Here is a 26,149-nt window from a genome sequence, read left to right as displayed (position 1 = left end):
CACTTGGAGTGAGTTGACTTTAGAGCCGGCGCTGAGTGGCTGACTATGAGTTATGACTGATATAATGAACAATATACGCATCTTGGGGGCGAGAATGGCAAAGATAACCTGAGCAAAGGTGAAAGGCATTTCGACTGTGTGCTGAAATGATATACGTTTTGGATATGAACATTCTAGGGACGGATAAGTTATGGCATGTGTTGGAAAATTGTGAGAATTATTTAATTTATGAGCGCAGGAGGGTTAATAAAAATATAGATATCTACAAAATAAAGAAATATAAGGAGGTAATGTTTATTTATAACGAACCTTAATACCCTTTTCATTTGACTGTTGTTAGGGAGTAAAAACCTCGCTTACATCTAACTTAATTCTGAATTTCATTATTTATTTCTTAAACATTTCATTAAACTCAAAAATGTCCGTAAGAACTCCAACTTCATTGTTCTTGGCAATGCAAATTCCACCTTGAATTAATTTCCATTCATCAATTCTGATTAATCCCAAGCCCAGCCAAGAAATCTCTGGGATGGCCGACACGAGTAGACCCAATTTGCCAGGCGGCCCCCGAAGGGCAATCCACAATTAAATGCTCCGCTCATTGCGACATCGTTTATCACTTCGCCAGAGACACTGGCTCTCCTTTTCTCCGATTCTCTAGGCTCTGGCCCACCATTATGGTTGCTTCATTACAAGCGATTAATTTTGATTGTTTCGACCAGAGAAGAGCAAGGAATAGAACACCCGATGGAAGCACTACAAAATTTCATTCTGAAAATCTTTTCATCTGCGCCTCGTATTCTGTGTTGTTCCTTTTTTCTTCAGACCGTAAGGAGCGCCATATTTCACCCAACAGGAGGCAGGAGAACAGGATGCGGAATGGGAACTGTGACCGAAATTAAGCACACAGGGCACAACTACACGAAAACGTAATAAAATCATAATCGTCGGATCAACACAGTCATCAGCGGTGTCACAACAGGCTACCACGAGACGATGACAACAAAAACACAGCCGGAGACACCGAAGGATGCCCAAGGATGCCGAAGGATGCGCAAGGAGCAGCGCAGCAGCAGAAGCAATTGCCAGGCGAAACTCAACGGTAATTACAGTAATAATTCAAAAGAGATTTGCCCCCACCACCAGCTCATCCACAAAAAATAGTAAAAAAGCAGAACAAGGGGAAAACCTGAGGAAAGGAAAACCGAGAGACAATGAAGACGACGATGCAACGCAGAGGGATAAAACTGGCAATTGCCGCGACCAGGGACAAAGCTGTGCACAGTGGGTCTTTTACGATTTTATTAAATTATTTGAAATCAATACATACACTTTATTTTGAGTTAGAAAAAATTGTAACAGATAATTCAATTATTAAATTTAAAAAATCTTACACCAAATCTATAAAACTCTTTTTGGCCAGTATTTAACACTACTACATTTAGAAAAATATCCTTAAACCAACCGTGCTCCACTGTGCCAGGATGGTGGGACTAGAAAGGCTCTCCACACGCCTCCTTCTACCCACGCACATGAAGCGCTGATGTGCAGCTTCCGGTCCACAGCGACGCACAGGTGCAGGCTAACGGCCAAAGCTGTAGCAAGAGGACTACGGAAAAAGGAGCATAGTACCCCCGGCACACGGAGGCCAAAATACGATGCCAGAAGCCCGAGAATCCCGAGAAGCCAGCCAAGCACGGCGAGCCATAAAAACTTTGGTGGGAGTTGCTTAGGAGAAGCCCGGGAGGTGATGATGAAAAATGCGACAATGAAAATAATGCCCGGCACACGCATCTCCTTCTCCATCCGGATCTCCATCTCCATCTCCGTCTGCGTTCACATCCAATCCGGATCCCAAATGAGGGCTGAGCCACCGCCGACGTCCAGCGGAGCTGTGGAGCCATAGAAGCCATTCAAGGCACTTAAAGACTCGGCGGGTCGATGCCATTTTTGGTGTCTGGGTGTGAAAAAGTTTAAGTGGCAACCACGGCCAAATCCCAGGATTTACTTTTATGCACTCTCACACTCGCACTCGCAACTCGCCCGTGAGTGCAATCCGAGAGGTGAATGCCGAACGGTGTAAGCTTCCCAAAATACAAAAAAAAAGAAAGTACAGGAAAAAGTGGAAACTTTGACTTCACTCCCTTTATGACTTTTTGGCGGCACTGAAAGTCGTTGAAAGTGTCAATATTGCGTTATAGCATCACGTGGCGAACCCGGCACCTCGGGTACACTTTAAAAATTTAATTTAAAACTTTTTAAACAAGTAATATGATTCATAAAAAAATATGGTATTTATTATATGGGCTTTGATTGTTATTTGAAATATTTAGGAAACCATAAAAAGGAGCTTATATTTAAATACTATCTAAATATTAAAAGCTTTATTCAAAATATTACTAAGAAAAGTTAAAGATAAACTTAAATAAAATGTATATTTAAGATTGAATTGTTTTTAACATGAATATTCTAATATTTATTATACTAAATACATTAAAGAATAGAGCTTGTTTCCATAATTTAAAGTTAAATCAATCTAATCAGCATTTAATAATAATTAACTAGCATTAAACATATTTATAATACTAAATATAAAATAGATTGTGCTTTGTTACTTCATTAAATTAATAAGTTATAAACCTAAACATTTAAAAATTTCCCTTACCAAAAAAGGTTCCTTCATTTAATTTTCCCCAGTGTATTTTCCACCTGTACCCTTGTTGCCAATCCCAGCTGTGTGGCGATGATGATGATGGCTGCTGCCTGTCTAGGATTAGCTATGCGTACGGTCCTCCATCCCATTTGAAGGACGGGGGCAACCACTTTAGCTACTTATGCCCGCCTTCTGCGCTCTCGAAAAACGCAACACGAAACTTTTTCGTACCCCGCTGCACTCGGGGGGGTGGCCACCCCCTAACACTGTGGCGCCTGCCCTCGAAAGTTTGGGCCCAAATGATACCAATAAACAAATCCCATTATACACGGTGTATCAGCTTTACGTTGGCTGCTCGCCCGCTACGTGAGATGACTTTCAACAAAAAATTGTAATACAAAAGATGCCAACCCCCAATTTTTAGCAGCTTTTGTTTCATTTTCAGAACTTGGCTGTCAGGAGGCGTGAACATTTCAGATTTCAACAATCGCAATGAACTGTTTCAAGGCCTGAAAATGGAATTCAGCTTAGATACGAGCTGAGTTGGCAAATATAAATATTCCCTATTGTTTATTATTTTAGAAAAATGCCAGCTTTCCTTTTTATTTATTTAGTTTAAAATCCATTTTTTCTCCATGAATCTTTTATGCAAAAATACTTTCAATGATAACAAGAAAGGAAGCTAACTTCGGCACGCCGAAGTTTGTATACCCTTGCAGATTGGTTTTGATGTTTATATTATAGATTTAAATGATGAAAACACTCACAAAACAGAGTTTCATTACATTTTACCTATACTTATTATGTTTACAGTTTGACAGTTACAGTTTTGCATTCCCAGCTTTACATATTTTATACATTTACCGATCGGTTTATATGGCAGCTATATGATATAGTTGCCCGATTTTTATGAAATTTATACCAAAATTCTAAAATAATAAAAAAAACTTATATCTTAGAGTAGATAAAAATACGTTGAAAAACAACGAAGCTATAATTTTTTTCCTATTAATTTCCCGATCGTTCCTATGGCAGCTATATCATATAGTCGTCCGATTTTCATAAAATTTTTACCAAAATTCTGAAATAATATAAAATGGCCATATCTAAAAAATAGTGCAATAATGTTGAAAAACAGCAAAGTTATAATTTTTTTTCTAAAAATTTATCGAACATTTGTATGACAGCTATATGATATAGTCGTCCGATCCGGCCCGTTCCGACATATATAGCAGTGAGAGTATATAGAAGACTATATGCAAAGTTTCATTCAGATAGCTTTAAAACTGAGGGACTAGTTTGCGTAGAAACAGACAGACGGACAGACGGACAGACGGACAGACGGACAGACGGACATGGCTATATCGACTCGGCTGTTGATGCTGATCAAGAATATATATACTTTATAGGGTCGGAAATGTCTCCTTCACTGCGTTGCAAACTTCTGACTGAAATTATAATACCCTGCAAGGGTATAAAAATGAATATAAATACATATTTTCACCCCACGAAAAGCTTTAGCTTCTCCTCCCTTTCAAATGCCAACAGCAAAATGAAAACTACTTTGAGGGAAAACCAATTTTCGAGTCCATTATGGGCCAGCTCTTAGCTAATAGTAACATAAGCTCTACACTTAAGCCACTTTGCATCCGGCATTGCTTATAAATCCGTAGTTAAAAGCGATAAATGTTTTAAGATTACGGCCAAAGCGAACGAAAGTTGGCTTTTAATGAACTCGTTGCATTAAAAATATGTGCACAACTAAGAGCATTCATTAAAAAAGTTTTTGCTTTAAATACAAAAAAATAAAATAAAGCTGAGACCTAAACTATAAGTAGGAAGAGGAGGAGGGGCTCGGAAAAGCAGCAGTAAATCCCAAGAAAAGCTGCAGAAACTTTGCGACTTTGGCCATTCATCTTACAACTAATTTCTGACTGGACTCACGCACTCGGGACCCAAGACTCGGAACTCGGACTTTTGCCTTTGCCACTTAAGTGCTTAAATATTTTTCTTTGTTCTTTGGCCGGCCAAAACCATCCAGTTAGTGGCCAGCTCCGTTTTACGCTTGCCTAAATATTATTTAAGCTAAATATAACTTTTGACTGTCCATCTCAGTGGGTGCTTCCCTCTAATCACATTCCCATGCAGTCCAGGTGAAGTGGCCGTGGTCTGGTCAACTTGGCAAACTTTCTGCTGATTAAATGTTGGCCAAAGTCCCCTTCAAGCCGATAACACACACACACTCCAAAGTGCGAGAGACAGATTTTCGGGCTGAAACTTTAAACTCGGCCAAAGCCTTTATCTAATTGCTTTGAAAAAGTTTCCGTTTCCGTGTCTGTGTCTGTGTCCGTGTTCGGGAGATTCGATGCAGAAGTCACTTTTGGCTTGTGGCCTTAACTTTTCGGGGAACCAAGTCAAGATCCTGGCTAAAAGTTAACACAACCATATCAGGGTAAGATAATCCACACAAAAGAGTGTGTTGGAATGCATAAAATGATTCCTTGCATGTCATCATCATCTGCCTGAAAAGAAAGGAAAGGCTAAGCCTTGGCCCGAACCCCTGACATGACAGACAAAATACAACTTCAATTAAAATTCTTACCATGGAAACTGGAGTAAGGAGAGGTGTCAAAGGGCACAAAAGGGCACCTGGAGAATTTTATGTATAGATATAATAATAAATTAAATTTTAGAATTAATCAAACAATTTACAAATTCAACAATAATTAATTAAGAAAATATTAATTCACCTGAATATAAAAGTAATTCTCAATATTTTTGTATATAAATTGTGTTCAGTGTATACAAACAGAGCAGGCGAAAGGATACAAAGAGCAGATTAAGCCTGGCTGCTCAAGCTCTGCGGGATGCAGCCCAATTTTACACAACAATAACTCAGACATATATGAACTGCGAACAGATAAAGAAAAAAGATGGTTATATTCGCCTTGCAGCGATCTCCACCCACACCCGCTGGCATCTTGGCCAGAGTTTCCCTGTGGCTCTTATTGATTAAACTTGAAGTTTCGGCCGCCCGTCGCGTTGCTCGCTCGCCGGGTCTCCTTTGGAACTTTCTTAATTTTGTTGTAATTTCCCCGACGCTGCTGGAATTTCTATCTGCGAATTTATGAGCAACAGCGTAAACTATTTTTATTAGATTAAAAACACACAAACCAAAGGAAGAGCACAGAAAAATGCGTCGAAGAGAGTTCTGGCGTTCGGCATTCGGCGTCCTGCCGCCTGCCGCCTGCCCTTGCTTTCCCGCCTTTCCTTCCGTTGGCCATAATTTGCTCTAACAATTTTAATCGCATTTGCGCGAGTCGAGAAGGGAAATATTAACAACAATGTTGGTGAAGAGCAACGGAGGAAGCTCAGTTGCGATGCTTTTCATTACGGAATTGTTCGTGCGTAAGAATGTTGCAGGCGGCATTTTCAATTTTCCCCTCAGCCAGTGTTCATTTATTATGAATTTAGCAATTCGTGTGCAAAAATTTACTCCATGTTGCACAATACAACGGCATCAAACAAAAAGGGAAACAAAGAAAATGTCAATTGAACTTTTGCATGGCAGACTTTTGTTTTCGCTAGGCTGGGATTGAATGAAAATGAATGATTTATGCCTATTTCCTAAATTAAGTTAACCGATATTTGTAGGGTATTTACGGATCAAGACGAATTATAGGAATAAATCGTTCATAAAGGCAATACTTTCGATAGAGTGATAAAATATTGATGGTTTGTTATTTGTTATATATAAGAAAATTGTACGAAAATTAAATAGTCAATAAATCCGGCTCGAAGTACCAAGGTGATGGTGGGCCAGATAGATACAAGGGATTATAAGATCGTAAATTAAATTTCTGGAGAGTTCGACAACGGCTTTGTTTGTCGAGTGTAGAGTCTCCTGTGGCTGGAAGCAAATATTTTCGTAAGAAGACAATCTTGAAAAAAAAACAAGATAATAAACTTCTATGATCGTAATAGCGAGAATTTTACTTTCTTTGGTTTAACCCAACTCAAATTCGTAGGGTACTTAGGATACCAATTCAATAATTTATTTTTTCCAGCATCCACTGTCTGGGTTTTCCCACTTTATATTTTCCAAGGGTGAAGGGGGGGAGAGCTATCAGTCAGGGACTGATTCCAGGTCTGGGTCTGGTCATGACCGCCACTCGTGCTGAATTTTTATTGCTTGATTTAATTATTAATGCGACTTGCAGATGTCACGAACACAAAACCTCCACCCCAGAAAGGGATCCAATACCATTCCCGACTCCATCAGTGGCCCCATCTATTTTACCTCATGCTTAACCCTTCCGTGCCTCAACGCATTTCGATGCGTAAAACAAAAAAATGCTGCTTTATTCCTTTGGCAAAAGGTTTATTGAAGCGGCAACGGATTGCATTTTTTATTATTTATTTCGTCCAAAGTTTTGGAGGCAGCTAGGCCAAACGACTTATAGATAGCATGTCGAAATGCGTCGTCCTTACGAAAAATTCATAATGAAATATTTATGGTCATAAAGCAATGCGGAAGGCAAATGGAACAGACTGCTCCAACCTCTGCCTCAGTTCCATCTCCAGCTCCAGCTCCTCCTCCGACTCCGACTCCTACTCCTACTCCATCATCATCATCGACCAAAAGGGTCGCTGGGATTGGATTGCTTATGGAATGGGGCAGCCGGGAAAATCGTTGATGGTCGATCTGTGCGGCAAGCGGAAGTCAACGCAGCTGCCTGGAAATGATTATGATAAGAACCCCGCTGTCCCTCATCCCAAGTCCTTTGTTGACTCGCAGTTTCGGTTTATGGAGGTAGTTCTGCGGACGTTTTTATGGCAAATAAATTGCTTAGGTATCGGGCCATGGTCAACCGGGAGAGAGCTCATAAATCTCTTATAAATTGGCTTGAAAAGGTCTGAAATCTCAGGAAATATAAAAAGAAACGCATTTAAAAATAATTTCATTGAAAGCCCTTTAAAAATATATATATTTGAAAACAAATGCCATGTATAAATAATGTAATTTGGTTATAAATAAATACGATCTAAGGAACTGCAACTAAAATCGTCAATGTATTTCCATATATTTACTATCGCTGGCTCTTAGATTTTACTTATTTATTTTAAACAATAAATTACACTTAAATAACACTTGCAAAAATGAAAAATTAATCAATTGAACAAGTAAACTTACCGAGCTTGTAACACAAGTCATATCCTTAACATTTTAATCCTCCACGCAACTTGAAAAAAGGCAAACCACATAAATAAAGTACCGTTTACATAACGCATTAAAATGGCTGGCTGAAATGGCCACAATAAATATGCAACTAAATCAAGCTTAAATGTGCTTAACAATTTTGAACAATAATGTCCAAACCACAAGTGCGAAACCTGCCCCTAACGAGGACCTCCAAACAGTCCGGGAACCGTTGCCCAGCCCATCCCATTCCGCATTCATCCATACATGTGTCAAGGGTAGAGAAATATTGCCCAGCCGGAGAGCTCATTAAGGAGAGGACGGACGAGTGCCGGGATGCTGGGCAAGGCAAAAGGTTTCTCAGAAATAAATTTGCACCTTAACGCCTTTAAATGCGCAACAACACACACACTTGCTCGCGTACACCCTCAGCATTCCGTCAGGGGCGTAGAACATGGTGTTGCCAATTACCCGGAAGTATGCGAAAAGCTTATGCGATAAATTCGGCAAAAGTGCCAAAAAGGTATGCATCGTGGATACTGCAAGGCCGGGGGAAAATAACCCGGAGCGAGTGCTTCCAGACGAAGGTAAAACCGAAAAATGCCCGCCTCCCCCATTTTCCGTCTGAGGTTCAGTCTGCTCGGGGTCTGGAGCCTGGTCCTTGGTCTCCGGTCTCCGTCTGGTCCCAGTTCAGGTTCAGGTTCTGGGTCGGAGTTTGCTTTTGTGGCTTCCAAGTCGGTTGGCGTCTTCTTTGTTGCTGCTCGACCACGTAGCCAACACCTGCGACCAGCCAACAAAACACCATCCTCCGTGGACCGTAACAAAAACTGAACTCAAGTGCTGGCAATTGGCAAGTGGCGAGGGGGTGGCGATGGAGTTTATGTTGTGCCAGCGCCACCACATTGAAGGTTAAGTCGGAGCTTTAATAAAATATCATGCGAACTCTCGCAGCTGTCCGGGGATTGGCCGAATCGTATAGCCCATAAGCATACGTGCGCATATATCAATATAAAGTTGTATTTACGAGCTGGCGCTGCACTTTAAACATATTTCATTAAAATGTAGGCGCGATTCCTGGGATACTTTGGGTTTTTGGTGGGAGGTGGGCTCTCAGGTAAGTCCCTGGGATTCGCGTTATGGTAGAGATATAAAATTTTATATGCCCGCTTTTGGACGCTCTTGTTGCGTTGTCTGTTTGGATGAAGCAAAGCGTGAAATATGATTGTGTTGCTCTACAGCCAGAGCTGTGGGGCAAGTGGCGATGTTGATTGCAAACAATTTGTTCAAGCTAAAATATAAACATTAAATAAAGGAATAGTGTAAGAAAGTAACTTTAGATTGTCGAAATCAAATTATTTCATTTATCTACATAAATAGTTCTTTTTAAGAAAGTACCCAAACGCCTTTATAAATTTTTACAGCTGATTTTTTCTTTAAAAAGTAGTAGTTTAACTTTCAAAAGAACTCTTTTTATTTATATTAAACCAAAATATGACATTGCAGTGTACCCGACTGCCTCTTACGACCAACTTAATTGCTTCGCTTTATTACCCGAACATCATTTCACGCTAACGTAAGCGCAAATTTTGTACCTAAGCCGCGGACAGATTCTCCTTGAACAGGAGCAGCGAGGACTCCGGGAGGTAAACAAGTGTAGCATCCCAAAAAATGGGCAATCAACTTCACAATGGCCCCACCTGTCCCACGCCCATCCCCGAAACAGAAGCTCCTTCTTGTTACTTTTTAATACTTTTTATGATTATAACAATGTGTAAGTGTCTGCTGTTTTGGGGGGAGGGAAGTGGGAGAGCTCAGTAAATACAAAATAACTTCTGTTGTGCAGGTGGAGATGAAGACGGAACAACCCTCCGTAATGAAACCCAGCTCTCACTCCTGCCGTCCTTATCCCTTTTGCCACTTATGTTTCGTTGTTTTCTTAAGTTTACACTAAACAACCACCCAAGCAAAACAGCAGACAAGGCAAAAAAGGACACTAAGCGGCTAAAATCAACAATACACAAATATCATAACAACCCCCTCGAAAGAGGAATTATTTATTTTATTATTAAGTATACGCAGCGTATTAACCCGACAAAGCCTGCAACTTGCTCGCCCTGATAGTCTTTTCGTGTTACTCCCATTGTCGTTTCGCCGGCTCCGTTTAATTGTTAACATTTCATTTAAGCCACGCACACACATAACGCAGCACAACACACAACTCACACACAGGGGGGTTGGGGTTGGCATGATGGCAAAGCTGGGGCAAAATTCATTTATCAAAACGCTGCCCGCATTTCCGCGATGAAACCCCTCAGGATAAACTGACTGGCGCCAGCAGAAACGAGCGGAGGCGGCAGCCGAGGTTGAACCCAAAATCTAAATCGCTGTATGCAGACGAACACATGCAAACTGGAGTCGCGAAGACACGCCCCCTTAGTCACAGTGGTTCTAAATGGTTCAATAAAGTTTTATTTTAAATAAGTCGAAGCCAAGTCATTTAATGAAATGATCATTTAATGCAAATTAATGTATGTGGGTTTGATAAAATAGATTTTTTCAAATATATTTATACTTCATTACTTACCATAATATTAAATTAAGTCCATTCCTTTGTGTTATAATTTCAATTTTTACGAAAAATATGTTTTCTCACGCATGAATTCAGTTCTAGAAATACCACTCCACAGATCTTTTAAATATAATAAGAAGGATAAGATGCGTAGCACGGTATATTTGGCATGTATGCACGTTACTCGTCTTACTTTATACAAACCTTTGATACAGGTTGCTAAAATATGTGGTTATCCACCAGTGGGTTATACAAGGGACGGTATATCTGGCATTATTATGTTATGTTATTATTTACTACTTTCTTACTTCTTATTTATTACTTACCATAATATCAAGCCAAATTCTTTATCTTTATAGCTCAAATTTGAATACAATAAAGGTTTGTGAATACTTGACTTCAGTACCTAAGATAATATACATGATAAGATGCGTAACGCTCATTCTTAATATAATCTTATCTTCTACTCTTCTTCCACTAAAATATTCTGAACAAAATATCCCATACTATTTCTTACCACTGTTTGCTGGTCGGGACTCCTTCCTTTCCATGACGTTTGCGTATGTCAAAGTTATCTAAATGAAAAATTGACTTTCATACAGAGCGTAGAGAATGAGGTTGGGCCAGCGGGAGGTAGGGGAAATCATCAACGCTCGTTTGCGCATCGCTTTCAGTTGAGTTTCCGTTCTGTAGGATTTCGCATTTACGCATTTCCTATTTTAGATGATATTTCATACTTTTTTGCTGACAGCAGTGGAAAGTGGGGGTCGAAAATGTTGGGGAAAAGCCGCTGCCACTGCCGCTGCCGATGCCGCCGTTGATGATGATGATGTGCGTTTATTATTGTTGCTTTATGGCTTTGCATAGATAGATGTGATGTCTGCATGTGTGTTTGCATATGTATGCCACTGACATATCACTGCCCCCGCCCCGTAGTTTGCCTCTGGGATTATCAACTCATTGTGTACTTATAGAGCCTTTCCCTTTGACCCCTGCGTTTCTCTTGGCCAGCATTTGGCTTCTGACATTTGCCAATTTGGTTGAATTTTTGTTTGTTGGCATTATGAGCCCTGATTTGGAATAAACAGATTGAAATGATAGGCTGCTACTATAATTGTCCTGCAATTGGGTTAAATATGAATGTTTTTAGGGAGGGCTAAACACTAGGGTAAGTGGTTGAATTTCAACTAATCATTTTATATTGAAATGCAGATCTACAAAGACGTTTTCCACAAAAAAAAACTAATTTGTATAACATAAACCATTAATTACCTATTTGTAACAATACTAAAATCTACAAAATCTACAATATATTTATTATATTTTACATTTTTAAAACAAATTAAATCTAAGATGAATTGATTTCTTAAACCTGTTAAACAGAAAATGCTAGAGGCAAATATTTATAATTATTAAATTATATGAAATAAATTGAATACTTTCATGCAATATTTGGAATTCTCTCCTTAACATTTTTTACCCTATTTCCTACAAATCTCTTTTATGGCTAATTTTCTCTTCAAAAACCAATTGAGATTCGTTAGCCATTAAAACTTAACGGCTCCTACGTGTCTGCCCCGTACTTGCATTACGTATCAGCTAGCCTAAAATTATGCTGCAAAATTGTTGCAACATCAATCATATCGCTCAGTTCGCATCTGGCCCTGGCCAAGATAAACAGAGGGAGAAAAGGCCAAACCCTACAGCCAGGAGCCAACAGCCAACGACCAACAAGCGAACCCCACGCAGAGCGTGCCAATAAATTGCAGAGGAAAAATAAAATAAATTGAAAAACACTTTGATGCCATCAATAAACGCTGACAAAGCCAATGCCAGCCGAGCAGCTGAGGCCAGGAAAAGTTCACGACATTACCGTGAACTAATGTTGATACTGGGCACGACCCTATATCGCCAACGAGCTCTCTTCCAAGGCATCGGACGGCACAAACAACTCAAACAGACATAAAATATAAAAATCATTTTGGCCAACTGCATTGGGGAAAAATGTTCCAATTCTTACACTGAAAAGTATCAATTTTAATATTAAGAAACAAGAATATTGAATATTAAAACGCTTTAAAGTCACAATAATATTGGTTCACAAAGTCTCAAATTATTCGAAAAGAAACTCATCAAATTTAGAAAATAAAATAAAATATTTGATTTCAAAATTAATGAATTCTTTAGTAGAAAATGTATTCTTTTTTTAACAATTTATTTATTCAAAAATAACGATTCATTTAAAACTGTAAATGTACATTTTTTCAGTGTATTTTTTCTTGCCGTTTTCCCTTATACTCCCTTGATTTTCTTCCTTTTTCTTGGCATCTGTTCCCTTTTGTCTACTCTGTCTGTTGTTTTTCCTTCTCTGCTTGCTTTTCTATATATGGCTTTAAATTAGAACACATTTCTGTGATTGCTATTATGTTGGGGGGGAGGGGGTTATAGAAAAGGGAGAGAAAAACAAAAAGGGCAGTGCCAAGCTCGTCATAAAGTGCGACAGGCGCCACTTTGTTCAATAGTTTTGTTCTCGTTTTTTGCTGTTTTTGTTGTCAAGTCGGCAATATGCCAAGCGGGAACAGCTGCGACATCTCGGGCCTACTACGAGTTGAGCCTTCTTTTTGACTTTTTTTCCGCTGCTGGCCAGGCTTCTGTTTCCATTGTTTGTTGTTTGCCGTTGGCAAGGATATTGGCCCAAGCTCTTTTTGCTGTTTGGCCTACTATCGAGCCTCAGTCCTTGGCAGCAAATGTCATTCGAACGTTTGAGTGGGTTAAGCTTGAAGCTGACTTTGGCTTTTGTCTCTTCAGTTTTTCAGGGATTTTCCTTAAGTTTCTTCCCCTTTGTTAGCTCAATACCCGATACAAGTGTGTTTTATGGTTGAAACCCTTTTTGGCATGTGACATATTTACATTGAAAAACTTTGCCCTAGGCAGCAGTTTTTAATGGGCCAAATCTGTTACCAAAAGAAACATTATAAATCAGAAAAGAAAATGTTTGGACAATATAGATCAAGGAGTGTTGGCGAAAACAATAGTTGTTATATGAAAAACATTTGTATTTAGAGGTAATTTTAGATTAATATTTCTCTCCATTCAAAACAAATAATAATGACATTTGTAAGTTGAAGAAACAACATTGCTAAAAATAAAAATACTACTTTCCTTGTTCTTTTACTTCATTTAGTACTACATCAAGCACACAATAATCGTTTGGGGAAAAATAATCCCTATAACCTTTTGATATGCCAACGAGTTTCCCATTCCATAAAATTGATCTAGTCCCAACACAGTTTCTGTTTTAGCCAAAGTGAACTTTGCACTTTTACTGATATTAAATATTTACGACAATGCTTCGGCCACTGACAGCGAAAATTTCAAGAACAAAACGTAGGAAAAGTGAAAAATAAAGAAGTGAGCGAGGAAAAATCAGGCTCCCAGGCAAAGTGAAATCCAAGCTAAATGGAATTCACTTAGCCCTGGCAGATGATGTCGACAGGGATGAGGATGATTCCCATTCGGTGGAGTGGCCTTCGAGCAGTGGCTGTTGTTTCAGCGATGTTTGAGTATCTCCTGCAGGCGTCGTCTTTCCTTCGCGGTGAGAACCTGAACCCAAAAATACCTGTTAGCGGAATTGCACCTCAGATTTTATTCAGTTCTCTCTCTCACCTGTTCGAGGGTCTCCAGCGTAGAGTTGATTTCCCGCTTCGAGTGCAATGGCAGCCAGAAAGTTGTTATGGCAAAGGTCCTTTGTAAGTATTAACAAAGGAGTCGAATTATAAATTATAATGTATTAAATTCTTAAATATGATTAACCCTTACTAATTTTCAAAGGATTAACTTCAATAATTCCTCTATTTCTTTAACTCACCTGTGAACCCTCATGGCATCGATGGCGCATCGCTGCATCTCCTCGTGTTTGGCCATTTCCCGGCGAAAACGTTCGTTGTATCGCCGGAACGCGGCAGTATAACGCTTACGACAAATGTCGGCGCTTTTCACGGCGATGGGGAAATTGTAAAATGTATTAAATCAACAGGAAATTGCAATTTTCACACAATTTGATTTGGACCTAGGGCTGGCGGGCTGACTTACTAGGTTAGCTCCCTTTCATCGGGCGGAGGGCGTTGCCCGAATCCCACTCTGCGGGCGAGCAGGACGCGATACCACTGCTTCTGCAGGGCATTCATTGGCCGCTTGAAGGGATTCTCGCCGCCTGCATTGTTGCCTCGCAGTTTATCCATTGCCAGCCACGTCACAAGTTTTCCGTTTTATGCCGAGCACTCAGCCAGATATTCCCTGCTCCTTGCTCCTTGCTCACCGCCGGGTATTCGCCATGGAACTGAAGCTCGATTCGAGGGGCGAGGACTAGATGCAGCTGGGATTGGGATTTGTTTGGCTGTTGGCAGGGAGTTATCGAACCAACAAGCTAACAATGGCCTCTGCGATGGGATGAGATAGGATAGGCGACGCTCACACATCGGCAACTGTTGCATATGGGAGTCGTTCCCGCAACACTGGAAAGAACATTTTAAATTTGTCAATAAAAATATGTTGGGAAAGGATTTAAAAAGTATCTGAATCTTTTAAAAAGTTTTATTTTGGTTCATGTGATATTTTTGCTTATTATTATTATTAGTCTTAGGACAGTACTTTAGTACTTAATATAAAACTCTTCGACGAGTCTTAAACCTCCAGTGGATAGACAAAAGGTTGCCTATAGACCTCAAGTTTAGCTAAGCAAACATAAGTATACTTGATGCTAAAAACATTTTTTTTATTTATTTAAAATTGTTTAAATATTTGAGGTTGTAATAAAAGGTGGACTACTTTTTTCAGTGCATTGACGTATCTGTATCTTTTTTTTGCTCCCTCATCGAGCATTTGAAATGAAGTCGTCTGTCTGTGATTTGCCAACTGATGAGCTTTGAATGTGGGCTAAATAAGAGAATAGATTGCCAGGCAATCGCATTCGATGAGTTTGATTTTCCGTACTAGTTTTCCAGCTGCAAATTGAAAGTGCAAGATGTGCATTTAGTTGATTAAGCGGGATGCAAGAGGGTTGTCTTTCAATGATAGATCTTATGATCTGTGCAAAAAATATATAATTAGTATTGGTTTTAAAAAATTAAAATGCAAAAATTAAATATTAAAATCTCCTCCTGCTATGCTAATGCAAAAATTCCAAGACAAAAGTCTTTCAACTTTAAACCCGTCTGCTGCTGTCTATGGCCTCATTATTAACCCAAATTCCTGCATACACGAGAAGCGCTGGCAAATGCAAAAACCACACCCTGTGAGGCCCATGCCCAACCAACTCAAACATAACCTCAACCCCAGCAATTTCTCATGCCAACCCAGATACGACAATGTCTATACATCATAGAAGGAACCCACCCAGAAAACCTGCTCCTGCTCCCAGAGAGAGAGAGCGAGGACGGAAAGGGAAAACATCCATCCGTAATGCGCGACGCTGAGAAAGTAGTTTCCATTTCCCGCCCAGGCAGCCGGCGGAGGAAACTGCAGAGGGAAAAGCGGAAAAAAATGGGATTATATTAATTTGAATTAATAACATATTTTCCGTTCCGGGTTTTGCTTTTTTTCCCCCAACGCGGAATTCTGTTGCCATGATGAGATTTTGCCGTGACGCCCGTGGGCGGGGATAAGCCAAGGGTTTTCGGCGAGGCATTTGATCTTTAATGAGCTCTTAATATGAGTAAATTTGCAGAGGAATTCTGTTTGTTTGTGAAGAGGCTCGCTGGCATTTTCAATCGGAATTCTGCTTTCAAATGCCTCTGGACAGTATTTAATCAAGTGCTTCTCATTGAACGGAAATTAAGTTAACTTTGGTCCTTCTCCGCTAGAATCGAGTGTGGGGTTTTAGGTCAATGGCAGGTTAGCTCATCGAGGGTTAAGGTGCACTTGCAGTTTTGGCTCCAAGAAAAACTGCACTGCATCAATTCGGTTTTTGAGGTCAGCCATATCGACTCTTTCCCTTGGGCAGCCACACTTGAGGGAAAAATAATAGTAATAATATAAGAAATTATATGAAAATTGTTACAAATAATGAGGTATATATAATGGGTTTGATTGCACAATTTGTAATTGTCAAAAACTTTATTTTAAACAGAACTTTATTAATTTCTTGAACAAATGAAGAAGTACTTTAAAAGTATATTATAAATGGTTACTTCTTTTTATCCAGATTTCCTAATTTTTTAAATATTATATTGAATTATTTGTATACCATTAACAAACACTTTTTTGACTTCATGTGTAAATCTCTTTCCAGCCTTTCCTTCTTCTTTATACCCCCTTGCATGCGGTCAAGTTCCCGGTTTCTAAGCAGCCAAACGCCGCCGCAATTTATCGAGTGTATTGAGTTGGGCTACGTGCTGCACATAAACCGCACTTATCTGGCTGACTGACTAACTGACTGACTGAGGGATGTGTGGAGCACCCGTACCGAAGCCCCGACCCCGTTCCTTTGGTCCGATCTCCCCCAGGGTCCGCTTCCTGCCATTGAAAGGCGATAGCCGGGGGAGAGCGAGCTAAGAAAAATTGCATGCGGTTAGGGAAGCGAGCAGCAAAATTAATGTGTCTGTCCCGGTTGAAGTTGCCTCCAGCTTCAGCTACAGCATCAGCTTCAGATCCGGACCTTGTCCATATCCAGGACGATGCAGACCGATGAGGCATCCATCCTTAAGCAAATATACGGACGGAACGTGTCCGTGGCCATATCAAAATGATGTATGTGTGTTAGATTTGTTATAAATTTTATTTGCTGTTTGCTTGATTTTTTCCCCCACTCTATTTTTATTACCCAACCCGGTTCAATCGGGATTGAACCGCAGATTCAGTCAATTATTAAACGCTTGAGTGATTGCGGCCACAAAGGGGTCGAATAAGTCTATGAGAAAAGTATTCCATATAATATTCTGCCATAAGGTCACTGCACATACTTTTTGCCATGCAAGTCAACGTTGCGTATGCGTAATTTTTTTGATTTTTTAAGTCGGGAGGAAAATGTCGGTATTAAAGGTGTTTTATATAAAGCAAAAAGATTGCTTAAGGAAACATTTTAAGAATATCGAATAGTGTAACAATATTTAAATTTAAAATAATTTAAAAAAATTACATCATATCTACTATCAAAATTATCTGTAAAATTATATTTAACTGTTCTGTCGTTTTTTTTTTATTAATTATGTTTAAAGAACCTTAACTTTAATTTTATTTTAAATGTTAAAGTAATATATTCTCCAAATAGCAAAAAGAATATCGAATTATTGAACATATATCGAACGATTTAAATATCGATTTTTAAATAAAATATCGATATAGTGGTTGGTGAACTTGTTTAGCTTTTAAACAAGTCAAAAGTGGAAATATTTACCTTTCCCCACTACCTTAGTCGTAGTCTGAGTAATGTTTGGAATCTTTTATAAACAAATGCGTAATGGAAGTCGATAAGATAAGCCTTTCAGATTGCAAATTATTATCGCACTCAAGCAAAACAACTCATATTTAATTTTTTCAGCTAATAATAATATGGATTGTTACTAATACGTGAAAGTTTCAAACAATACATTTTTTGTTTATGTACAGTTTTCCCTATAACAAAAAATATCTAGAATTAATCAAAAAATATTATATTAGGTTAAGAATACATGACATTTCACTAATGCGATAAGCTTTTTATCACCGCAATACGAATGATTGATTGATAGTACAAACTTGGTCGAATGCGATCAAGAAAATACATATATTCGGATGCGACGAAATAAATATTTATGAGTCTGCAATATGAGGGGCAGAATTCTTTTAGAAACAAGCCAAAAATAGTTCTCATAACTCAATCATTGGGAGAGTTATTCCCCTGACGTGTGACAAATCCTTCTGGTCTGGGTAGGTCGGTTATCTTTATAGCGGTATATTGGGAATTCCGAAATTGTTATGAGTGCCGACCTTATCTGGTTAGGTCACTCCAAATAGTATAGCGAATATGTATAAATGGAAAGCCAAAAGCGAAGGAGTGTTCAGTACTCAACTGTAGTTCAGCAAACCACGATGCCGCCACCACCTCCGCACCACCACCATGGGCCACCTCACCATGGCCCGCCGCACCACGGGCCTCCGCACCACGGGCCTCCGCACCACGGTCCTCCGCATCACGGTCCTCCGCACCACGGCCCGCCGCACCACGGTCCTCCGCACCACGGCCCTCCGCACCATGACCACCATCACCACCCGCCCGGACCTCCAATGCATCCTCGCTAAGGATTAAATATATCTGTATCAGATCAAAGAATTGTTATTTATGATACTACAGACATTATATTTATTATATTCAAATAGTTGTACAAAAAGTGCGAAACATTAAGACAAAAAGTGAAAAATATAAAAGTTTAAAAATTAAAAAACAACAAAAACCCAAATGCAGTTGTTCATTATATATTTATAATTATATTTATATTTATTTCAAATAGGAAAAAGTGGTATTACCATAATTCATTAAAATTAATTAATATAGCACAGTTTTTGGACTTCAAAATGAAAAGTGTTTACCTGAAACCATAAAAACCATATAAACTAGTTCGTCTGATTTCAACACAACATCTATGATTTTCAAAAAATATTATTTTACTCTAAAACGATTCAAAATAAATAATATTATATTTATAATATTTTATTTCACTGGCCGTTTCAATTATATTTTGACATACGACCAAGTTAGGCCAAGTCAATCCCGTTAAGTTATTAACAATAACAAACAAAAGCAAAAAAGGATCGAAGGAAAAATCAAAAAATTTACTTACCCTAAAATGTATGAAAGCGTTTGTATCTATCTTATTTATTAAAAAAATCTCTGTTAAATTGCTCCTTAAAAATCAATAAAAAAATCTTAATACTAATAATAAGTCCTGGAATAGCAACAAATTCAAATTAAAATCAGTGTTTACTTTCATAAAAGAAATATTTATGGTTTTATTTTATCGTATGTATTTATGAAAATATAAATAATATTTTCAGACATTTCTAACTAAACTTGTTTACAGTTAAATCCAGTGGGTTCTTAGCGGGGATGCATCGGCGGTCCAGGCGCCACATAACCAGGCTCTGATTGGTTTGGACCATGTGGCGGCGGTGGATTGTAGCCAGGACCATGTGGCGGCGGAGGATTGTAACCTGGCTCGTAATAAATGGCAGGCATCGGCTGCTGATGTGGCGGATGACCCGATGGGTTGTGGTGATGTTGCGGCGGCGCCGGCGGAGACATGTTTGTTGGCTTAGCTACCTTTGTATACTAAGCTTTTCCTCTAAACACAGTATTTATTAGAAGAAAATATATATATTTAAAGTAAGTTGGAACCCAATCAGTTTAACAGATAAGGGGGTTGCGAAAAACCCACTATAAAGATTATAAACCTTTCAATTATGGCCAATAACAATCTTTGTAGTTGTTAAGAGAAAAAATATACTTCTTTAAATACGTATGCTTAAAATATTTAATGACATAGGGGGCCTAAGTCTTCAAAAGTTCATGATTCATGAATAAAAATATCTGTCAAAATTGTTATATTGGTTAAATTACTCATTACATTACAATTTTATATTGACTTGTTTATATATTTATGAAGCCTTGTTTTAACAAAGAAATTCACACATAATTGTTGTAAACATTATCTGTGAATTGTTCGAGGCAAGGTCATGTAATCTCAAAGAGTTATCTTATCGATATCTGCTAATACGCAGTTGTTTATAGAGTCCCTCCCTTAGAATATGATTGTGATGGCTATTTAATCTTATTCATAAATATAAATTGGTGGGGGAATCGTGTTTATTAAATGTATATATTAACTAAACTCGAAATATAATAAATTGATTTAGTTACTACAAGTTAAATATACATATTTTTTTAAAAGTTTGTCTTATTAAGAAAACCAAAGCTTCCTATATGTAGGAAATATAGCTATAGCTATAAAGTATTTTTAATTTAATTTTAACCCGTTCGTCACCCATTCTTTATATAATAATTCTAATTTTTAAAATTATAAACACTACTTGAAAGCCCAATAAAAAACATTATTTTTTCAATAAATTATTATAATAAAAATAATTTATACAGTTCTATAATTAACATTTACGAGTTCTGTTTATTAGTTATCGAGGCTGCATTGGTGGTCCTGGCGGATACGGATATGGACCATGCGGCGGCGGAGGATTGTATCCTGGAATATGGGGCGGTGGAGGGTTATAGCCTGGACCATGGGGCGGTGGAGGGTTATAGCCTGGCCCATGGGGCGGCGGTGGGTTATAGCCTGGAGTTTCTCCTGGTCCGTGAGGCTCGTACCAGATGGGATGCACCGGTGTTTGATATTGCGGATGACCCGGTGGAGGGTTGTGGTAGTGGTGACGGGAAGGCGGCGGGGACATCGTTATTTGTTTAGCTACCGATGTATACTAAACTTTCCCACTCTTTTCAAAGCATTTATATGAAAAAAATAAATGTACCGAACACAGCGAAACCCTATCAGTTTAGTAGATAAGGTGTGAGGCACCTTTACAGTTATGTATAAGCTTTTAAGAATGTCTGACTTCCCAAAAAAACTGCTACTAAGATAGGAAACAATGGTCAATAACAGGGTTTATACAAGAAAAAAAAAAAACACATGTTTATAAAGCACCCAAAAACCGGAAGTATGTAGTCTTGAGGTTGATGAATCGACGATGTTAAATATAGCTTTGAATTAGCAACTTTCATTAGATTGCTATGTAAATCAGTTATTAAGATTAACAATTTTAAATGAAGATACATTTTTTATTAATATTGTATACCGAAATTCAACCCTCGACATTTTCAGTACATCGTTTTTAAATAACTGTATGTTAAACGAAGAAATATAATTTAAATCTGACATAATTGAACTTAATTTCTATCCAATATTAAAGTTCGTTCAGTGGGGTCCATGATGAGGCTTCGGCGGTCCATGGGGGTGATGCGGTTCCGGATGCGGATGGTGATCACCAGGATGTCCAGGTCCCTTCGGCGGCGGGTTGTGGGGATGGTGCGGTGGTGGAGGCATTTTTCCAATAGCAAGTTCTACTACAAACTGAATTTTCGCCTTGCTTTCCACCCTATATATAGTGGTAATCGGGAGGAATTGTTGGTTTTTCCATAAACACAATTTATCAGCCCATGGAGCGATAAGGTGTGTTGGGTACGTGTCGCTTCGTATCGGAATTTCCCGAATGACAAATCGTAATATAAATCTAGAATGCTTAGGATATCCCTTCGAGGGCGGTTTTCTGTGAAGTTTCCATTCATTTTTCGTTCATCCAAACGATCTGTCAAATAGTTGTTTTGTATAAAATTTACCAGTGAAAAAATGATTAATAACGATATTTGCGAGGCGCTGCTGGCCGTAAAAGAAGTGAAGCTTTCTTTCGAGCGAACCCTACGGAACATCAACAATATACAACATCGGTACAATATGGTTTCCGTCCTGAAAAGGAAGGCGGCCAAGGCAAAGGAATCCTTTGAGGCGGAGATCCAGGCGGCCATCACAGAGCCTACCTCGGTCAAAGTGAGCAACCTACCGAGGAAGAGCTTAAAGACAATTAAGACCTTGCCGCTGGTGGGCAACAAGCGGGTCAAGAGAGGAAAGAAGGCAAAATTGAGCACGGTACAGGAATCATTCAAGGAAGAATCCGAGGCGGCCATCACGGAGCCCTCCTTGAAGAAAAAGATTTTACTGCCGGTCAAAAAGATCAACAAGAAGACAAAAAGGACCAAGCTTCCCGTCCTGTCACCCATTTCATACGGGGAATCTGTGCCCCAAAGGATTTGCTTCCGTGCAACAAGCTGCACCTACGAAATTCACAGTGCCGCAACGCAAATCATGCAGCGACAACCGTATGGTGATCTCATCCGCAGACTCTATCGGGCAGCGCGGTGGAAGGCTCAGCAGGAGGCCATGGATCAGCAGGATCTCGAGCAGTCCCCAGACGGTTTCATCTGCCGCTGCTCCTGCTCCTCCTGCTAACTGGTCTTTAGATAAATTTATCCATGTGTGTTGCATATTTTTAGGCTTTTTCAAGCTTTTAAGTTTCCAGCTAAATTTTGTACGAGTGTATTCAAATTGTAAATTGAAAAATTATTAAAGAAATGTTTATAAGAATGCAAATTGAGCCTTTCAAAGAATTTACTTAATTGTCTCATTTCACCCAACAATTTCCTTTAATTTTATCGCGTTTTTTCTTTTTTTCCTCTATAACATTCAATAACCAGCCACAGCATCAATTACCAATGGCAATTGCAACAATCCGACTTAAAAACATTGTTTGAAGGAAGGAGAAAACCAAAACAAAGAAACGTTTGCTTATTTACGAGTCGCATTTTGTATGGGCAACTTAAACGCTAATGGCATAAACATCCGAGACGTGAGCGAAATGTTTAAAAGCCGCTTCAAGCGCCCAGGACAACGGGACCGAACGAAAGGAAGCTGAGGCTGTGGCGACTGTAATGTGTAGCCGCCGTCCAAATCAAATCTCAAATCATGCACACTGTGCCCTCGGACAAGGAGTGGCAGGAGAGGGAATTGAAAAGCGCCAGGACCAGAAACTGAAACCGGGAAGCAGCAACCTGATTCCGATGACGAGGACTGCACACTGCACGGGGGAAAATTGTTTGAAAATTCAATTCACACATTTGCCAGTTGTCGATGATTCTCTGTGATTTCGACTTTGCCCCAAACAGGCCGCAATGGTAATGGCGCTGGAAGCTCCTTTTGCTGGCTCATCCGCTGCCTCAGCTCCGGCCTACGATATTTGGGGTTTCCTTAAGAGTTTACACACCGAAAATTTCGTTACATACGTTTATTTTAAAAATATTTCGTAAAACGTAAGGAAATTCCTTTAAATTTGTATAATGATTATTGTCATGTTATAATTGAAGTTTTTCCTCGGAATCGAAAAAAATATATAAATAATTTATTTTTACCTTAAGCAGATTATTTTTTATTGACTAACATGTCGTGTGAAAACCCAGCTTAGACAATTTTTCCAAGTGTGCCCTAGCTTAATTTTTTTATTCTTGGTTTTCCTGCAAATAAGTGGAAAATCGCAACGAATTGTTACAGAGTCAGCGCCAGAGGTCTGTGGAGTGTTCCCGGCACGTGCAGATCGAACACTCGACTCGACTGCGTCCATATCCATGGCACAGAGCTCATCCTGGTCACAGCTACTGCTCCTGCTCCTGTTCGTCTCCTGGCATGTGTTTGAAATCTGAGCAAGCTTCTGAGTCTTTTTGGCCATGCATTCCTGCCCGCTATTTTGTATGCAAAGAGTTGTTCAAAATTTAATTTATTTACTTTGCCCTCCAGATGCTGTTGTTGTTGTCGTCGTTGAGGTCCTGCTCCTGCTGCTGGTTTTGGTTCTGGTTCTGGAGCAACTGCCTGTTTATTGTCTGCAAATGAAATGCGTCTATGTCTATGTCCCGTCTGTCGCTGGCTTCTTTTTAAACGAATTACCATTTGCCAGCTTTGATGTTGGTCTCGTTCCTCGCATCTTCAACGGACTTTCTTCCCAGTCTTTTAGCCGATTTTATAATTTTTTTTCGGCTTGCTCCAGCTTTTCTCCTTTTTTTTCCTTTTTTTGGTTAGTTCTGCTTTGACGCAAACTTTGCAGACCATAAAGTTTTGACTTCATGCAATTTTAATGACTTAACGAGCAGCATTCCGTTTGACATGGGAGTGTTTTCGGTGCCGGGGGTGGCGACTGGCTGGAAGCGGCAGCTAATTAGGCAAACGCTTTGCGATTACCAAACGAAAATTTCACTTTTCCACTTTTACTTGCTTGTTTTTTTTTTTGGTAACTTTACAATTGGAGGAGCATGACTTCACAGATAAAGCATGTTCCGTTTTACCAACCTTGGGTGTCTTCATACCCAAAAACAGGAAATTTAAAAATATCCCATGATGTTAAAGTTAAGTAGAAAACTTTGGTATTACTACTTAAATATACAATCCTTAATCCAGCCATTTTTAGTCACTTCTATTTCGAACACTGAGTAAAAATAAAATCCTTTCCATTAGAAGCTTAAGAGTGTTACCCTTTAGAACAAACAACACAAAAATAATAATGCTGGTGCACGCATCACAGCATTGGCACATCTCTACAACAAGGTTCCAATTAGCAAAGATTGAAATTAGGCGAAGGCTCCACTATATGTCCATAGTGATGAAGAGACTTGCAAACATTCTAAACCCATTCGAGGTCAGGTTCCTTGCCCTCTCGTTCTGGTTGGAGAAATGCCTTAGGGAGTGTGTTACTCTTACGATGCTGATGGTCGTCAATATAACAAGGATTGTGTTTAACACTACAAGTATTACCATCGGTATATTAATGTAGACCAGAAAAGACCAGTCATCTGAAAGAAATAGCTGCTCTAACAAGAACCTACCCTTGAGATTACAGTCATGCCAACCACTACCGGGCACCCATTCCCCCATGTTGGGATCGCCATCCCAAATATGATCAATCAGAAAAAGTACTCCTATCAGGATAGCTGGCAATCCCCAGGCAAATTTGCTGTAAGCCCCGAAACTATATTCAGAGTCAGCTCGATTGACCGAAGTAAAGTCTCTCCACAGGTGATGGCTCATTGCCAATAGCCAACTGAATTTGGCCAAATAGAAACAATTTATAAGGTAACCTGTAATTTGAGTACACAACAAAAAAAAGTATATTTTTCAATAGTTATTTGTATTATTTTAAATAATTCAACTTCATACCTTGTAGGGCGCACAACTGCATAGGTAGTTGAACGGTTACCAGAAGTAGATGGATAAAATACATAAAAGTTGTTATCATGTAACAGATGAAGCACTTTCCGGGCAGATTTCGGAGCTTTCTAACGTAGAGATACACTGCTATTGAAAGAGCCAAGAAAACGTTGGACAGCAACGTGACTGCAGATTGTTAAGAAAATATATGGGAACAAGAAGTAATTCAGGTATATAGTAACTTGTCTTACGCTCTTTACTTCCTGGTACCTGAAAGTATGGACTATCATAATAATAGTAATAATGGACGGCAGTCACAAAGGACTCTGCGTTGCCTGAAGTAAACTGATTCGGATGGAGACAGTCATATCCCCTAAAGTTAATCAATTTGGAACTATTAAGCAATACACTCCCATTCTAAAGATATCAAGTTAGTCAAGGAACAACATAGAATAGAAATAAGGACGAACCTCGAACAATGTGAACTCATCTTTTTTCCAAATATCTTGAAACCGCATTCGATCTCTCAACACGATAAAATCCTTCCTTTAGCAAGTTCCTTTTCACCACGGATCCATTGCTCAGTAACACTTAAAGAAAGGGATTAATCTCTCTCTGTTCCTTCATCAGGCCATTGGTGCATTTGTCATTGTATGCATCCCAATCCTTAAGACGACAGCAGATCCATAAGCAAGGCTTTAGGTGACAGACACATCCTCGTAAGTGGCTCTCCGTAGGTTCAGTAAATTCCATCTCCGTAGTTATGTAATTATATCGGCCAGTCAAGTTGACAGGAACTTCGAGGTCCTGGTATAGATAGGAGCCGTTTTGTAGCCTCTGACTGGACGTTGTATTCACTGTCTCGAAAAAGTGGCAACCGGGAATGTCTGCTTTTGCTCTTTGTAGGATAATAAGCTCAATAAATGACCCGAAAATAGTGGAAT

The 26,149-nt window shown here is 39.2% G+C and overlaps 2 protein-coding genes and 1 long non-coding RNA gene across 3 annotated transcripts; 1 reads left to right on the top strand and 2 right to left on the bottom strand.

Moving 5' to 3' along the window:
• Positions 1 to 13,898: 13,898 nt before the first annotated feature.
• Positions 13,899 to 14,663, bottom strand: LOC108074413 (uncharacterized). Its single transcript, XM_017166441.3, has 4 exons — positions 14,515 to 14,663; positions 14,291 to 14,413; positions 14,089 to 14,167; positions 13,899 to 14,025 (listed from the first exon to the last, which is right to left on the bottom strand). The coding sequence occupies exons 1-4, from the start codon at positions 14,661 to 14,663 to the stop codon at positions 13,972 to 13,974; spliced, it is 405 nt and encodes a 134-aa protein (XP_017021930.1). The 3' UTR covers positions 13,899 to 13,971.
• Positions 14,664 to 21,732: 7,069 nt separating this feature from the next.
• Positions 21,733 to 22,611, top strand: LOC108074408 (uncharacterized). The gene has a single exon (XM_017166436.3). It carries the CDS (start codon positions 21,810 to 21,812, stop codon positions 22,464 to 22,466), a length of 657 nt encoding a protein of 218 aa, XP_017021925.1. The 5' UTR covers positions 21,733 to 21,809; the 3' UTR covers positions 22,467 to 22,611.
• A 22-nt stretch (positions 22,612 to 22,633) lies between these two features.
• On the bottom strand, positions 22,634 to 24,293 carry LOC138928040 (uncharacterized). The gene is made up of 2 exons (XR_011444510.1): positions 23,952 to 24,293; positions 22,634 to 23,887 (listed from the first exon to the last, which is right to left on the bottom strand). It is a non-coding gene; the product is annotated as an uncharacterized lncRNA (long non-coding RNA).
• Between the last annotated feature and the right edge of the window lie 1,856 nt (positions 24,294 to 26,149).

This window comes from Drosophila kikkawai, chromosome 2R (assembly GCF_030179895.1).
Source record: "Drosophila kikkawai strain 14028-0561.14 chromosome 2R, DkikHiC1v2, whole genome shotgun sequence".
Lineage (NCBI taxonomy): Eukaryota > Metazoa > Arthropoda > Insecta > Diptera > Drosophilidae > Drosophila > Drosophila kikkawai.
Note: the sequence above shows the minus strand (reverse complement) of the source record. Positions and strands in the feature narration are given on the sequence as shown.